The sequence below is a fragment of the Petaurus breviceps genome, unplaced genomic scaffold (genome assembly GCF_028583685.1).
Source record: "Petaurus breviceps papuanus isolate PSGF00001 unplaced genomic scaffold, PetGlider_PUasm1.0 91133, whole genome shotgun sequence".
In the NCBI taxonomy this organism is placed as follows: Eukaryota; Metazoa; Chordata; class Mammalia; order Diprotodontia; family Petauridae; genus Petaurus; species Petaurus breviceps.
In genome coordinates, this window is record NW_027187419.1 from 96,936,395 (window position 1) to 96,954,796 (window position 18,402).

Here is an 18,402-nt window from a genome sequence, read left to right on the forward strand (position 1 = left end):
AGAACAAGTTCTTTAGAAATGACATTTCATTGTGACATGCCCCCTTAAGGAGCCCAATGTTCTAAAACTCTAAGAATTTTATTTGTTTTATTTTCCCACATTCATATTGATAGATCTTGGTACTGAAAATGGAATTCCTGCCACAGGCAGTCTTTGAGCCTGCTACCTACCGGAGCCCCTCCAATAATGTAAAAAATAAAAAAATAAAAAATTACAGTGCCTGGGGATTTAGATGGAAAAGTCACTTGTAATCTATGGATTTGTGTTTACAGGCAATATGTGTACAGTGTCTGAAAACAATGCTTTTATAGGAACTTTATTGCTATGAGCTTTGCATTGTTTGCTGATGTTTATCAACTATAAACAAGGAAACATAATTACAACATGATTCCTAAGTCTCAGTAAATGTTTTAATCAATTTATATTTATTCATTCTAAATTAAAGAGCAGGATAAATTCTTTTATTATTTTTCAAGCAGCCAAAAGCAGACATCCTCGACTGAACAATGGGAGTTGTGGGAAACACTTTGATTAGCTACTGGGCTGATGGGACTTAAAAATGTGTAAGTTAAGCTTGGGCAAAGGAGAATGCCTGAGACCATTTGAAACAGTGTCTCACTCTCCCCTTCTCCTCTTGCCTCCTGGGGACCATACCGTTTGAGCCTATTTAAGGAGCTGTTGTTATTATAACATTTGGTCAATCAAATCTACTTCAGTTGGTCGAATGTTTTGAGAAAATGGTTGTAGCACAGAACTTCGTAGTTCAGAATGTGCTGCTAATGAGTTGTCATTAACTTCCCAGTGAAAGGATGCTTCTAAATAAATTAATTCAAGGGCACCTTCTTTATCCTGTAGTCTTTTAGATAAATACAACAAAAAGGTGCACTATAAAATGTGAACAAAAACCTCAGTAGCAGCTTAGATTTAAAAAAATTATTTAGTATTTTACTTTTCCCTTATTACATGTAAAACCAATTTTTAACATTTGTTTTTAAAACTTCAAGTTTCAAATTCTCTCCCTTCCTCCTGCCCCAGCCCCCTCATTAAGACGAAAAGCCGTTCGATATAGGTTATACATATATAGACATGGCAAAATGTATTTCTGTATTAGTCATATTGTAAAAGAAAATATAGACCCCTCGAAAAACCCTCAAAAATAAGTTTAAAAATGTGTGCTTCAATCTATATTCAGACAGCATCAGCTGTCTGTGTGGGGATGGATAGCATTTTTCATCATAAGTACTTCAGAGTTGTCTTGGATTATTGTATTGTTGAGAATACCTAACAGCTGATCATCTCACAATATTGCTTTTACTTTGTACACAGTACATTTCAGTTTGCATCAGCTAATGTAAGTCTTTTCAGGTTTTTTTTTGGAGCATCCTGTTCATTTCTTATAGCACAATAATGTTCCATCACAATCAAAAAGCACAATTTGTTCAACCATTCCCCAATTGATGGGCATCCTCCCAGTTTCCAACTCCCTACCATCATAAAAGAGCTGATAAAAATATTTCCATACATGTAAGGCCTTTTCCCTTCTGGTTTTTCTCTCTTTTTGGATACAGACCTTGTAGTGGCACTGCTAGGTCAAAGGGTATGCATAGTTTGATAGCCTTTGTGCATAGTAATTCCAAATGGCTCTAAAGAATGGCTGAATCATGTTTATAACAATTTTTTTTTGTGGTGTCCAAGAATTGGAGTTGAAAGGATGCCCTCAATTGGGGAATGACTGAACAAGTTGTGGTATATGAATTTGATGGCATACTATTGTTCCATAAGAAATGATGAGCAGGTGAACTTCAAGAAAGACTTACATGAACTGATTCTGAGTGAGATAAATAGAATCAGGAGAAAATTGCACACAGTTACAGCAGCATTGTGTGATGACTAACTTTGATAGACTTAGCTTTTCTCAGCAATGCAAGGATCTAAGACAACTCCAAAGACTCGTGATGGAAAATACTATCTACATCCAGAAAAAGAACTATGGAATCTGAGTGCAGATTGAAGCATACTGTTTATTCTTTTTTTGTTGTTATTGTTTTTTCTTTCTCGGGGTTTCTCCCATTGGTTCTAATTCTCCTTTACAACATGACTAATGTGAAAATAAAAAAAAAAAAAGAATGGTTGAATCAGTTCAGAATTGTTTCAATTTGCATTCATCTAATCAATAGGATTTTAGAGCACCTACTCATGGCTATAGATAGTTTTGATTGCTTTGTCTGAAAACTTCATATCTCTTGATCATTTATCAATTGGGGAATGGCTCCTAGTCTCATAAACTTGACTTAGTTCTCTATATATTTGAGAAATGAGGCCTTTATCAGAGAAACTTGCTTCAAGATTTTTTTCAGTTTTGATTGGTAACTGTATTTCTCTCCATCCTGTCCCCCCATTGTGTTTATTCTATTCTCTCTCTTCTTTCACCCTGTCCCTCCTCCAAAGTGTTTTACTTCTGATCACCATTTCCCCTGATCTGCCTTTCCTTCTATCACCCCTCCCCTTCCCTTATTCCCTTTCCCTCCTACTTTTCTGCAAGACAAGATAGATTTCCATACTCAATTGATTATGTATGTTATTCTCTCTTTGAATTAATTCTGATGAAAGTAAAGTTTATTCACTCCCCTATAGATTCCCCAACTTCCGCTTCTCTTTTATGTGAGATAATTTATCCCATTCTACCTCTCCCTCTCCCTTTCTCCCAATGCATTCCTCTTTCTCACCCCTTAATTTTATTTTTTTAGATAGCATCCTTTCATATTCAACTCACACCTGTGCCTTCTGTTTCTTTATTCTCCTAACTGCCGTAATAATAAGAAAGTTTTTTATGAGTTCCAAGTATCATTTTTCTATGCAGGAATGTAAACAGTTTGACCTTATTAAGTCCCTTATGATTTTCCTTTCCTGTTTACCTTTTTATGCTTCTCTTGAGTCCTGTATTGGAAAGTCAAATTTTCTGTTCAGTTGTGGTCTTTTCATCAGTAATGCTTGAAAGTCCTCTATTTCATTGAATATATATTTTCCCCTGTTGATTATATTCATTTTTGATGGACAAATGATTTTTTTGGTTGTAATACTAACTCCTTTGCCCTCCAGAACATTACATGCCAAGCCCTCTGATTCTTTAATGTAGAAGTTGCTAAATTTTGTGTTATCCTCCCTGTGGCTACACAATACTTGAATTGTTTCTTTCTGGCTGCTTGGAATGTTCTCTCCTTGAACTGGAAGCTCTGGAATTTGGCTGTCACATTCCTGAGAGTTTTGATTTTGGGATCTTTTTTATGAGGTGATGAGTAGATTCTTTCAATTTCTTTTTTACCCTCTGGTTCCAGAATATCAAAACAGTTTTCCTTGATAATTTGTTGAAAGATCATGTCTAAGCTTTTTATTATAGCTTTCAGGTAGTTCAATAATTTTAAAAATCTATTTTGGATCTATTTTCCAGGCTAATTTTTTTTTAACAATGAGGTATTTCACATTGCCTTATATTTTTTTGTTCTTTTGGTTTTGTTTTTTGTTTGATTTCTCATAAAGTTATTAGCTTCCATTTGCTCAATTCTAATTTTTAAGGAATTATTTTCTTCAGCGAGCTTTTGTACCTCCTTTTCCATTTGTCCAATTCTACTTTTAAAGGAATTTTTTTTTCTTCAGTGAATTTTTGTGCCTCATTTTCCATTTGGCCAATTCTTTTTTTCAAAGCATTCTCTTCATTGACTTTTTGTACCATTTTTTACCATAGGGTCTAGTCTGTTATTAAAGTGTTATTTTCTTCAGTATTTTTTGTGTGTCTCCTTTACCAAGTTGTTGGCTCACTTCTCTTGATTTTTTTGCATCACTTCCCAGTTTATCTTCTGCCTCTGTTACTTGATTTTCAAAATGCTTTTTGAGCTCTACCATGGCTTGAAGCCAATTCATATTTTTTGTAAAGGCTTTGCATGTTGGAGCTTTGATTTTTGTTATCTTCTGAGTGTATCTCATATATTTTTATATATATATGAGTATATCTCATATATATATATATTATCTTCCTTATCACCATAGTAACTTTCTATAGTCAGTATTTTTCTGTTGTTTGCTCATTTTATCAACCTATTACTTGACATTTAACTCTTTGTTAAAATAGAACTCTGCTTGCAGGGTGGAGGGCACACTGACCCAAGTATCAGGAGTTTTGTGGAGCTGTTTTCAGATATACTTATAGGGACCTGTGAGTTTCAATCCTTCCAAGTTGGTATGATTTAAGGACAGGTGCATTTACTACTCTCATGGCCTCCACTCTAGTTTGTGAGTGACCATAAGCACTACTTTCTGTCCTGGAACTATGAGGAGGACCCCGCCTCCACTGTGACTACAAGCTCTGCTACACTCTTGTTCCTCCTCGCCATAGGACTGCCACCCAGCTCTGTGACCCAGATCCAGGTATGGGCAAAGCAACAGAGGCCTGCTTCAGTGCTAGCAAAAAGACCCCTGTGATCTCCTTCTGACCAGTCAGTTGTTTGACCCGCCTTACTGTCTGTGGGCTGAGACCTCCCGAAGGAGCTGCTGCTGCTGCTGATTTCTTGGCTCCCAAGGCCTGCTTCTGGTTTGCTGGGACCTGGTATATACTGATGGGGCCTGTGCTGGACTATACTCTGTTCTCACACAGGCACAAGAGATTCTTCCTGCCAACCTTCTAAGTTGTCTTTGGCCAGAAAATTGTTTCACCCCGTCCTTTTGTGGGCTCTGCTGCTCCAGAAATTATTTTATATCATTCTTTAAAGATTTTTGGAGGGGTTTTGGGCAGAGCTCAGCTAACTCCCTGCCTTTTCTCATCTTGGTGCCAGCCACCTTACTTTTTAAAAGCTGTTTGGTCACATTCTTTTGTCTGGCATTCCAAAGAGCCTACTCTTTCTCCTTCTCACTTCAAGCGAAAAAATGAGAGACCGGGAAGGAGGCTGTTGCAATAGTCCAGATGACAGAAGATGGGGGCCAAGGATAGGATTATTGTGGTGAGAGAAGGTGTAGGATCTGAGAGATGTGGCGGAGGTAGAATGAACAAGCATTGGCAATTAATCAGGTATAGGAATGTGAGAGAATGAAAGGACAAGGATGACCCAACTTGCACCTGGGAGCTGAAAGTGAAATGAATGACAGGAAATTTCTGTTTAGGTACTTCAGAGTTTCAAGGAAACTCAGAGAATAGATAGGGCCTGAGCAAAATGTCCATTAGATTTTTAGTCCTGATTTGTGGTTTGGTCCTCAAAATTTTCTCTTTAAGAGAGAGACAGCATGATATTAAGAGGCTAGCAGTACCATAGAAAGGAGACTGAATTCTAATCCAGATTTTTGCCACTGTATGACCTTACACAAGTCATTTTACTTTGGTTTCTTAGTTTCCTTATATGGAGAATAAAGAAGCAGTGGTTTGAAGTGATCATTTAGAGCTTTAATATGCTACAATTCAGTTTTTAAGTACTACTGTGATTTGTAACTTTGTAAACTCCACATTTTCTACTGAATCATTTTTCTTTCTCCTGTAATAATGGGTTGTAGTAATTTTCTTTCTTAAAATGACAAAAATAATTTTATAAACTGAGGATTTAGTCATTGGAGATCACAGCAAAGCAAAGTACTAGAGTTTTAAACTATATGCTTTAGTCTAAGTTCTCTGCTACCAGGATTTTTTTCAAGGTCACATAATTGAGGCTAAATCAAATTTTAATATTTTATTTAATACTCTGTTTTATCCATACATAGTTCCTTGATGTTTACCATAATGCTAGATACATGGTAGACCTGAAAGAGTATCAGGGCATGATAGACAATCAATAAATAAGCATTTATTAAGTATCTGCACTGTCCTAGGCCCTGCCTAATATAGATACAAAATGGAGGCACTTCCTACCCTTGAGGAGCTCACATTCTATTAGAAAGATAAAGAATGTTCACAAAGTGAATACAAGATAAATACAAAATAAATACACAGTGCTTGGGGGATCCTAAATGGGGGAGGGGATCATGAAAGACCCCTCAAAAGAAATGTCATTCAAATGGAGACTTGAAGGGAGCAAAGACTTCCTGGGGCAGAGGTAAGGAAAGAGAACACTCCATCCAGGCATGGGTAGGCTTTTATAAAGAAAGGCACAGAAAATGGAATATTGTATACATGGAAAGTAAGCAGGGCAGAAGATCATAGAATGCATGAAGGGCGATAATGTGTAATCAGACCAGAAAAATTGTCTAAAGCCTGATTTTAAAGTATTGTAAATGTCAAACAGAAGAATCTGTAGTTTAGCCTAATTGCAGCTTTGCTTAAGCATAGGAATAATGGGATCCAATATATGCTCTAGGAATTTCAACATGGTAGCTATGAAGAGAACAAGTTAGAGAGGGAAGAGGTGGGATTCAGAGAGACCTGGAAGGATGGCTGTTGCAATAGTCCAGGTGACGGAAGATGGGGGCCAAGGATAGGATTATTGTGGTGAGAGAAAGTGTAGAATCTGAGAGATGTGGAGGAGGTAGAATGGACAAGTATTGGCAATTAATCAGGTATAGGAATGTGAGAAAATGAAAGGACAAGGATGACCCAACTTGCACCTGGGAACTTAAAGGAATGGTCTCCATTCAGCACATAAAAGAATATTAGGAGACAGCTAGGGTTTGGGAAGAAAAATGATGAATTCTGTTTAGCAGCAATTCTGTTGAGTTTCAGATAAGTCCATACATCTAACATGCCTCCCATGTCCAAGAGGAGTTGTTAAGCTGGTATTTGTGAGAAATGAAGGTAAGAGATTGGAGCTCAGGAGAAACAGGGATTGAATCTGTAGATTTGGGAGTCATCTGCATAGATGATAGGGGAATCCATGAGAATTCATGCAATCAACAAAATGTGTAGAAAGAGGAGAGGAGTCACAGAATTTTAGAGCTGAATGAGGTCATACAGTCCAATAGCAGCCTCATTTTACAAATGAGTAAAATAAGCCTCAGTGAGGTAAACTGATTAGCCTCAAGCCAAACAGACAATTCATGTCAGATCTGGGATTCAAATCTAGGCTTTCCCAGTCCAAATGCAACACTCTTTTCACTCAATTCCCACGAAGATTTTTCATAATATCAATAAGGCATATTATTTTGGGGATGTCTCACTTCCAATATTTATATATAGTTTGGTTCATTGAGTTAGAATTGGGGAATGTTCATAAAACCTTTGCTTCTTTACTTTGTATATCCCCAGGGCATGCAGTTTATCCTGCTTAGGTCATTTAAGACCTCTGGGAGTGTTATAAACTCTAGGAATATTAAAATGAACCTTGCACTGAGCAAAGCATGATGCAACATATTAGATGGACATGGAAATGCTATGTTATTGCCAAGGCCTAATATCAATGTGTTTTTTTTTCTCCTGAAGGACTTTGTTGTTATGTTCCTGCATCACCTTGCAAGCATTTCTCTGATCACCTTTTCATATGTCAACAATATGGCCCGAGTGGGGACCCTGGTCATGTGTCTCCATGATTCAGCTGATGCTTTGCTGGAGGTGAGAGCCCTTGGTTGTCTTTTAACACTGGAAAGCAGATAAGTCAGTAAGCCTACCAAGCAAGCCATAGTATTCTGTGTTCTGATAAGCTGGCATTTTGGAGGATATTGTAATTATAAGTAATTCTTGCTTTGAAACTTCAGAGCATTTCCTTATCAGTTTAAACAAATGCATCTATAATTTAGTGAATAAAAAGCTTTATACAATAAATATTTTATCATGTTAGGATTTTTTATTAAAAGTGTAATGAAACTTTTTTTTACTATTCCACCCTTGCTATTAAAAGATATTGCAATGGGGAAATCATAATTATGGTTTCCTACTCATAATTTTTTTATGATTTTCCTACTCATAATTGACTAGGCTTTGTTTTCTTTACTATAACAATGTATTAGGAACTGTTCCCAACAGTGCTTTCCTTTTTTCAATCCACTTTCTCTCAGTTTTTTAAAGGGGGTTATACACGAAAGGAGTTTGTAATGGTTGTAGTCCTTATTACCAATTTAAATATCAACTTGTAATATTCAGAGTATGATGTATACTCAAACATCAAATTGTATGTAAATATTGGAACTGAGGTACCCCCAAAAGTAACATATCCTATTCATTTTATGAAAAATACCTGTGAGGATATTAGTTTGTAACTCACACAAACATCCATCACACTGATATCCATTGGGTATTCACACTGTTAAATAGGAATAATTTAGTAGAGGATTTTTTTGTTTTTGTTTTTCCTCTCAAGGCATGGTATTTATCCCTAATATCTACTGAATAGTTCCTAGGATCACAGATTTCAATCAGGAAGGAACTTCAATGACCTTCTAACCCAGCCCCTCATTTTACAAATAAAAAAATTGGAGCCCAGAGAAATTAAGTGATTCATCCAAAGTTGGATAGGTAGCAAGTAGGAGAGATGGGATTTGTACCCTCAAAATCAATATTGTAAAAAAAAAAAACAATAACTAAAATACAAACATTGGAGTAAAGAAGAAAATAAAATGGTAAATGCAAGTGGAAAAAAAAATCAATACTCTACATGCTACTTCTCAGTGTTCAGATTCAAACCTAGTCCTTAATTCCTAGAGACTCAATTTGTTTTATTTAATTTTCTTTCTTTTTTTTAATAATATACATATATATATATATATATGTATGTATTTTTTTAAACATTTGATTTTAAAACTTTGAATTCCAGATCATTCCCTTCCTCCCTTGTCACCCACCCTTACTGGGAAGATAAGCAGTTCAGTATAGGTTGTGCATGTGTAGCTAATGCAAAACATTAACATAGCAGATATATTGTAAAAGACTGACTATATTTCCCTCCCTCCTATCCCATCTCCCACTTGTTCTATTCTCTACTTTGATCCCTTACCTTTTCAAAAGTGGGCGCTTCCAACTTCCCTCCCCCACAGCCTGCCCTCCCTTCCATCATCCCCCCTCTCATCCCCTTCCCCCTACTCTCCTGTAGGGTGAGATACCCTGTTTAGTATGTATTTCATTCATTCCCCGAGCCAAATTCAATGAGAATAAGGTTGACTCATTCCCTTTTGCCTTCCTCCTTCCCCTCCATTGTAACTATTTTCCCTTGTCTCTTCTATATAAGACAGTTTACCCCATTCTGTCTCTCCCCATCTCTTCTCATTATATTCCTCTCTCACCTCTTAATTTCACCTTTTAAGTATCATCCTTTCCTATTAAATTGGTCCTTTGTCCTCTATCTATGTATACCTATAAACATATATATGCACATTCATATATGTATTCATATGCCCATATACCCTCCTATATAGACATATATATTTCTATTCCCTTCAAGTATTTTCATACTGAGAAAAGTTTCATCAGTTACAATTATCGTTTTTCCATGTAGGAATGTTAATAGTTCAACTTTGATAAGTTCCTTATGATTTCTTTTCCCTATTTACTTTCTCATGCTTCTCTTGCTTCTTGTATCTGAATGTCAGATTTTCTATTCAACTCTGGTTTTTTCATCAAGAATGTTTGAAAGTCCTCTATTCCATTGAATAACCATATTTTCCTCTGAAACATGATACTCAGTTTTGCTGGTTTTAATAACAGCTCCTTTGCCCTTTGCTCCCTCAGTGTAGAAGCTGTCAGATACTGGGTTATCCTTATTGTATTTCCACAATATTCAAATTGTTTCTTCCTGGCTGCTTGTAATAATCTCTCCTGGCTACAATATTCCTAGTTTTTTGGGGGGGATCTTTTCCAGGAGGTGATCGGTGGATTCTTTCAAACTCTATTTTGCCCTCTGGTTCTAAAACATCAGGGCAGTTTTCCTTGAGAATTTCTTGGAGGATGATTTCTAGGTTCTTGCTTTGATCATGGCTTTCAGGTAGTCCAATTATTTTTAAATGATCTCTCCTGGATCTATTTTCCAGGTCAGTTGTTTTTTCCATGAGATATTTCACATTGTCTTCTATTCTTTCATTTGTCTGGATCTGTTTTAACAGCATCTTGATTTCTCATAAAGTCATTAGCTTCCATTTGCTCCAATCTAATTCTGAAACAATGATTCTCCTCAGTGAGCTTTTGAGATTCTTTTTCGATCTGGCAAATTTGGCTTTTTAAGGCATACTTCTCCGTATTGCCTTTTTGAGCCTCTTTTGCCATTTGAGTTAGTCTGTTTTTTAAGGTGTGGTTTTCCTCAGTCAGGCTGTTGACTCTCATTTCATAATTTTCTTGCATTATTCTCATTTCTCTTCCCAATTTTTCCTCCACTTCTCTTATCTGCTTCTTAAGGTACTCTGTGGACTGTAACCAGCTCATATTTTCCTTCAAAGCTTTTGGTGCAGGAGTTCTGACTTCACTGTCTTCCTCCTGTTCCATGCTTTGATCCTTTTTGTCCCCAAAATAGGAGTCTAATGTTGGATTCTTCTGTTTGCTTTTCCTCCTTTGCCTGGTCATGTTGCCACTCAATTACTTGACTTTTGGGCTTTTTGCCACAGTAGGACTCTGCCACCAGACAGGGGAGCTTCTGTCCCAAACGCTGGGGTTTTCTCAGCTGCCAGAGGTATTAGTTGGGTGCCCTCTCTGAAGCCTCCACACGCTCTAGTAAGCTGGTCGCACACCCCAGGACCTCCACCCTAGACAGCAATCCAGATCCAAGCATGTTAAAGCAAGAGCGATTACCTCTCAGACTGGTCGCTTGGTCCGCCTACACTCTGCAGGCCAGGAGATGAAGCTGCCTGTGCCGCAGTCCTCAGCGGCTTCTCACCCCAGAGACAAAAGCCAATGCACTCCCAACTACTGGGTCCCAAAGTCCACACTCTCACTTTGTCCTTTGCATCTATGTGTTGATAAATCTGGAAATGGCCACAGCTTCTGGTGATCTGGAGTCCCTCCAGCCGGGGGCTGGTCAGGCCCACCATGTGGCTAAAACCTCCGGCTCATGTGGGCCTAGGCTAAGCTCCCAGAGGGCTGTGCTGGCCAATTCCTGCCAGCCTGCCAGTCTGTCCTCAGTGGGAGGTTAGCTTCTCTGTGTCATTTTGTGGGTTCTATAGCTACAAAGTTTGTTCAGAGTCCCCTTTTACATGTATTGGAGGTGGTGAGAGCTGCAGCCGCACGGAGGTCCTGTTTCTACTCCACCATCTTGTCAATTTGTTTTATTAATTAATTAAATACCTTACTTTTAACATGATATTGAGGATTTCCTAACTTGGAAAAAGATCAATGTACCTCAGTACAGATTTCAGTTGGATAGACCCAATATACCTTAGAATCTATATTATATTAATGAATTCCTATTAGCTGCAGTACTATGAGTGTTACAGAAAGTGATCCCTGAGCCCTATTAGACACCATGGGAAATATGTATATATGTCTCTCTCACTCTCTCTCTCTCCATATATATATGTAATATAATATAATATAAAATAATATAGAGACAAAATTCCAGGAAATCACTTCATGATAAAGATGTTTCGGACTTAAAAAATATAGCATGCTTTATTAAAGAGTTTGATATAAGAGGTGACTTGTGGTACAATGTAAAGAATGCTGGCACTAGAATGGGAAGGTCAAAGTTAAAATCCTATATCTGATGCTTGCTGCCAGTCTTGGAAAATCTCTCATCTTCTCTGGGCCTCAGTTTCCTCCTTTGTAAAATCAGAGAATTGGACTGGATGGCCTCTGAAGTCCTTTCTAATGCTATATCTATGATCCTATGATTTATAAAAGAAAACTGGTTCTAATAGGAAAGATACATTTGTTGGTAGCTCCATTGAATAATAATAAAAATAATAAAATATATTCATAGTAATGTTTTATAAAGGAAGAAAAAAGCCTACAGACAGTTCTTTTAAAATTGGTTGATATTTGGTTAAAGTCTAAGTGCCCTTGGAGATGGGAAATCAGGCAGCAACCTGCAGCCTTGAAATCCTCTTTATTCAACCTTCCATTTTTATCCAGGAAAAAGAGATAGTGACAGGTTGAATATTGTCTAAAAAGAAATAAACTTTATGATCAGCATGGGCATTGGACATATAAAAAGGCACTCTAGAAAATCCACTTGCTACGTAAGACATGAGAGATTCTGTGTTTATTTAGGCCAGAAATAACCAGTAAGTTGCCTTTGCATTTTTTTCATTCATTTTAAAGAATTCTAATTCTCACTCTTTTTGTTAGAACAGAAACAAGCCATTCAACAAATCAGTAGTTCGCTTGCTTAGATGTCATTTCGTTAATAAGTATTTCTTTGACCTGTGTGATTCTCTCATCTCTTTGTGTTTCACTCTAAGCAGAGAAATTACAGCATTTTAAGTGCTGGAGTTAAAAATAAATGCTGTACACTAAACTTGTTTGCCAACCCACGTAAATGTTATCAACAAGCTTTTGAGCGTGGATTCAGCTAATGTAGTCCTCTACAAGATGGAGGATGATATCATAAGTTCATTGATTGGTACCTTGGGTTTACAGCCCTTCATTCACATCCCTGTGTAAGATTGTGTGTCCTAGATATACTATTCATTATCTCACATGCCTCACCACTTTTACCTTGAAATATTTAACTATTTCAGAAGTGTTTGGTTAACAATAGCTCATACTTAGGAAGCACCTATTAGCAAGGTTTTGTGCTAGGCTCTTGAATACAAATGGTCCCACCTTCAAGGAATTTACATTCTGCTGGGAGATCTCTATTTAGAAATATAGATACAGCTCTGTACACATACATATACATATGTGTGCGTGTATGAGTTATATCAGAAAATTTGAAGTCTCAGAGAGTGATAGTAACTGGTAGGATCAGAGAAGGTTTAACAGATGAAGTAGCCCCTGAACTGTCTTGAAAGAAGATATGAATTATGAGAGGTCAAGTTGAGAAGAGAATGCATTTTATGCTTTTGCACAAATATGCAGGAGGGAAGTAGGATGTTTATATCTAGACCATCAATGAATTTTTCACAAAATGGATGAGTTTAAGAAATGCAAGATTAAGGCATCCATATCATCTCCGTGTGTAGGCTGACTTGCAAAGTGAAAGTGGTCTAAAATCACATTATTAAATTATTGGAGTACATCTCACCATTAGTCACTTTCAGCATTGGTGAGTCTTCCTTTTAAAAGGAAATAATGTTCAAGTTAATTTACCTAGTTGACTTGTGAGAGATTCATTGAAATGTCAAGATCTAAGCTTTTTGTTCTTTGTTCTAAAGTTTATGATAACAAGTCAGGGAGTACATTCCCATAACTCCCACTGTACCCATAAAAAGGACAAGCAAACATTTACTTACAAATGGGAATAGACAATAAAACGAAAAGATTCCAGATAGTGTTGAGTAACTTCAGTACTTGGATCTCCATTATTATTTAATGGCAATTAATGAAGCAATAAGTCATACATCTCCATATCAACAAGAATCTCCCCCTCATCCTTATCTTAGCTCAACCTTACAGTTAAACATTTTCTATGTGGCAGAATTTGTTAAATTTGAATGAATCAGTATATTCAATTATGATGACTGATATATCTCCTGTAAACCGTGGATGGTTTATAAATATTGATGGCTGGTACTTCAAATCCATCTGCATTATGATGCAGCTGGTCAGTCGTGGCTTGGGAGAGGTCTATGCATATTGATAGAAGCTTTTCATTTGCTAGTACCACTAAATTAATGTTACATTTCTTTTATCTACAGGCTGCCAAAATGGCAAATTATGCCAAGTTTCAAAAACTGTGTGACCTAATGTTTGTCATGTTTGCAATAGTCTTCATCACCACAAGACTTGGTATATTTCCTATCTGGTGAGTAAGCTAATCTTCTTTCCTGAAATGATTCAGTGCTACAAAATAGGCTTAATTAACACCATGGATAGTGATGAGCTGGTTCTCCTACAGAACTGGACTAAAATAAGGGAAATATGGTTGAAAAGATATTTGATCTTAAGCAGAGAAGGGCTAGCTCCTGTCAATACTTACCACAAGACAGGACAGGGAAAGGATGAGACATAGAGACGCTCCAGAGACACAAGAGGTTTTTGTTCTTGCTAGGAAGCCTGAATTCCATTTTAAGACTCTTAACTGCCAGAGTAATACTCTTAAAGCACAGACCTAACCATGACATCCCCCTGCTCAAAAACCTCTAGTGGTTTGGATGAGTGGTTCCCCATTGCCTCCAAGACAAAACACAAATCTGCTGGTTGGTATTTAAAGCCTTTCACCATCTGACTAAAGACTACATTCCAGCAGGCTTAACTCATCGCTCCTCATATGTGATGTTCCTTCTCCCATCTCCATGATTTTGCACAGCATATCATCTCTAGTCCCTCCTCACCTTTGTCTCAAGGAATCCCTAATTTTCTTCAAAGTATACCTCAAGTAACACCTTCTACATGAGGGCTTTTCCTATCTTTCCCACACCCCCAGTCATCAGGTCTCTCTTCTGAAATTACCTTGAATTTACTTTGTCTAGATGACATTGTTCTCTGTCCTAATGGATAGAGTACTGGCCTCAGAGCCAGGAAGACCTGAGGTCAAGTCCCATCTCTGACTTATTTTGTGACATTCAGCCTGTTGCCAGAAGGTGTCAAATATGTGTCAGTAACACTTCCAAGTGTGGCCTGAACTAGAATAAAAAGTATTTGGGAAATATTTACCAAAATAAAAATATAGAAGAACATAGATATGTGGTTTTCTAATTCACTATGCTGCCACAGGGATCTTTAGATATGGGTTAGGGGTCTCATTTCTATTTGAATTTTATTCCAATGGTCTAGACAACTCTCTAAGACTAAAAGTTGCAGAGAAAGTACTGACATTCATTGGTAGAGGAAGTTTCCATACACAAGAGTTTCCTATATTCCTGAAATCTCATTTATTTTTATATGTAGGTTTTTTTTTCCCCAAGGGAATATAAACTCCTTAGTCTATAAAGTAAAAAACAAAACAAAACATGAAGTACCTACTATGTGTCAGCCACTGCACTAACTACTAAATACAAAGAAAGGCAAAAAAAAAACCCAGCCAACCAGTGGCTGCCCTCAGGGAGCTCCCAGTCTGATGGGAAGGCAACATACAAGCATCTACAAACCACAAGATATAAGCAGGACACATTGGAGGCAAACAGCAGAGGCAAGACACCAACATTAAAGAGAATGGACTCTTGTGGATTTTAGCTGGGATTAGAAGGAAGTTGAGGTGGAGATGGGGAAGGGACTGTGTCCTTTTTGACTTTATTCAGTGTTTGAGAAATGTGTCTTGATTGCTTTCCTTGAAATTGAGAAATAGCTTTCCTTCCATTTCTGCTCGGTGTTAGGCAGAGCTGACCTTCCTAGAACGCAGAGCCCAGAAGAGGAAGAATAAGTCTTGCAGGAATGAAAATGTTGTTATTAGTACCCCCTATTTTAGTGGCACAAAAACTCTTCCCTGGGTACTTGTGGAGGCTATATAAAGAATAAAGTCAATATCTGGTCAACCCTTGTACCCACAGGAAAAGAAGTGGTATTGCTGCCTTACTACTCGAGTGCTTAGTTTTGGATAAGCAACATCTAGAGAGAAAGAATTTTATTCCTTTATTCCAAGAAAGAAACATGTGACAGATGTGTAGTTGGATGCTTAGGCAGTGACATTTTTCTCAGTGTGCCCGAAAGTTAGTTGTTGGATAAGTCTTGGTTAAACAGTCTGCTTTCACTTACAAAAAAAAAAAAAGCAAACCTGCAAAGGAGTTAGGACTTATTTTATTATCAAATAGCCTTTGCCACAGTTGTTTTCCTTTATTTCAGGAAACCATTATTTTACATGCTCAGTTTTTAAATTCTCTGCAGGCCATAGAATTGCAGAATCTTACAGATTCACAATAGAAAGAACAAGGGCTCTGGAGGCAGAAATCTTAGATGGAAATCCTACTTGTGTGACCTTGAACAACTCTCTCTGTCTCTGTCTCTCTCTGTCTTTGTCTCTCTCTCTGTCACTGTCTCTGTCTATGTCTCTCTCTCTCTCTCTCTCTCTCTCTCTCTCTCTCTCTCTCTCTCTCTCTCTCTCTCTCTCTCTCTCTCTCTCTCTCTCTCTCTCTCTCTCTCTCTCTCTCTCTCTGTCTCTCCCTCTCTGTCTCTGTCCCTCTCTCTGTCCCTCTCTCTATCTCTCTGTCTGTCTGTCTGTCTCTGTTTCTCGGGTCACAAGCTTGAGCAAGTCTCTTAACCACTCTGAAGAAGGGCAGAAGGAGAAGAATAAGCATTTATATAGCAACTATACTATGTGCTAGGCAATGTAGTAAGTGTTTTTACAAATATTATCTCATTAGATCCACCATGTGAGGTAGTTGTTATTATTCCCGTTTTTTTCAGTTGAAGAAACTGAGTCAGTTAGAGGTTAAGTGACTTGCCCAGGTTACACAGTCAGTATCTTCTTGTTTTTAAATAACTTCTTGTCTCTTTTAAGTCATATTCTTTAGAGCAGGGGATCTTAATCTTTTTAATCTTTATTTTTTATCATGGACCCCTTTTGTAGTCTGCTAAAGTCTATGAACATCTTCTCAGAATAATGTTGCCTACATTCCTAATGAAGTAAATACTAAATTTCATTTAGAGTTTAGTGAAAATAAAGATGTATTTTTGCACATCCAAATTTATGGACTCCCTGAAATTTACACACAAACCCCTTGGAGATCTTTGGACCCCACATTAAGAACCATTGCCTTCAGTATCTGGTCGTGGGATCAAACCTATCTTTGCTTTGAAATTCCTGAAATATACTTTACTACAGCTGAGGGTTTATGTATAACTATATCCAGTGTTTCACTTCAGGCCTCTAAAATATAGGGCTGTTTCTCCTAAGGTTTCCAACCTTCCCACATCATTAACCAGTTCTTGCTTGTTGATCAGAAATAAATTCAGAGCAATAGTGTATAAAGTGCTGGCCTGGAGACATTTTTCTGGGTTTAAATTGGTCCTCAGACACTTACTAGCTGTGTGACCCTGAGCAAGTCACTTAACTTTGCTTCAGTTTCCCCATCTGTAAAAATGAACTGGAGAAGGAAATGGCAAACTACACTAGTATCTTTGCTAAGAAAAAAACATAGTACAGTCCACAAGGTCACAAAGGGTTGGACACAGCTGAACAACAGCAAAGAAGTAATAGAACTTGCCAAGTTGTTGGATGTGAGGATGCAGGGGAAAGTCAGATAACTCTAAGACTTTAAGTGTAGGTGAAAGGGGAGAAGAGTAGTGCCAGGAATAGAAAGAGGAAAGTTAGTGCCGATTTGAAGGGAAAATTAATACATTGATCCTGACCAAAATGAACTCATCTGTCTTATTAATTTCTGTCATACCAGTAGCTGATTGGTCTGTCTTCAGGATTTCATATGGGGATGATAATAATAAATTTTAAGTTGTTTAATACTTACACGAACAATTTTTTATATCTTTTGTCTTATTATTATATTACCCTATTATTATTATGCTTTGAGTATATTTGTGAGTGAAGTATGTATATTTAGAGGAGTATATATTATTATTAGCCAGTTATCTTTTCAGCATCTTTGTGAGTAGAGTGGTTTGTATGTGGGGGAAGGGAGGAACACTTTTATTTTCTTTTTTCTAATGGAGAGCTACTGAAATAGAGAAGTTATAGGACGTGTATGAGGTCATAAGGCCTTGGCGGGGGCAGCTAGGTGGCGCAGTGAATAGAGCACCAACCTTGGAGTCAGGAGGGCCTGAGTTCAAATGTGGCCTAGACACTTAACATTTACTAGCTGTGTGACCTTGGGCAAGTCACTTAACCCCAATTGCCCCTCCAAAAGAAAAAGGCATCTCTTTCAAGGTTCAGTCTACAAAAATTCACATTATGCTTTTAGTGTGTCTACTCATACACACAAGCCATTTAAATCTATTTCTGCTTTCTTCCACTAAATTGACCCCCAGTATTGTAGTTTAGGGCATTCACTTTGTGGTAGTTTAGTAAGAAGTTATAGTGGTGTGTTATAATTTATGCTAGGTACAAGATTAAAATGTCATCTCTATAATCATTGTATGTTATGATAAAGAAAAGAATCTGATTCTTGCTAGTGCTGACTCCATGTTTTGTTTTAATTACTGCCGTTGTGAGAAGCAGCAATGATATAGTGGATAGAGGGCCAATTCGGGGGTCAGGAAGGCATGGGTTTGAGTCCAGTAGCTGACAGCTGGCTACATCCTGGCTTTTTGACCCTGGCCTAGTCACTTAACCCCTCATTGCTGCAGGCAACTCTCTAAGGCTATAATTTGCAGAACAGTTCAGCTACTGCTCTGCACTGTTGGAGAGGGTTCCCTTACCACAATTGCCCTCCAAGAGTACCTGATAACAGTGAAGTCACAGGCCCATTGCATAGTATGGGTGCTCACAAAGCAGATAACATGGAACCACCACCAGAAAGCCCAGTTGA

General features: G+C 37.6%; 1 protein-coding gene across 2 annotated transcripts in view; it reads left to right on the forward strand.

The window, feature by feature from the left end:
• CERS6 (ceramide synthase 6) overlaps positions 1-18,402 on the forward strand; it is a 304,360-nt gene that overhangs the window by 228,938 nt on the left and 57,020 nt on the right. For both annotated transcript variants that reach the window (XM_069079812.1, XM_069079811.1), the window contains exons 7-8: positions 7,391-7,519; positions 13,684-13,790. In XM_069079812.1, the coding sequence (XP_068935913.1) occupies positions 7,391-7,519; positions 13,684-13,790 (236 nt within the window). The remainder of the gene's footprint in view (positions 1-7,390; positions 7,520-13,683; positions 13,791-18,402) is intronic.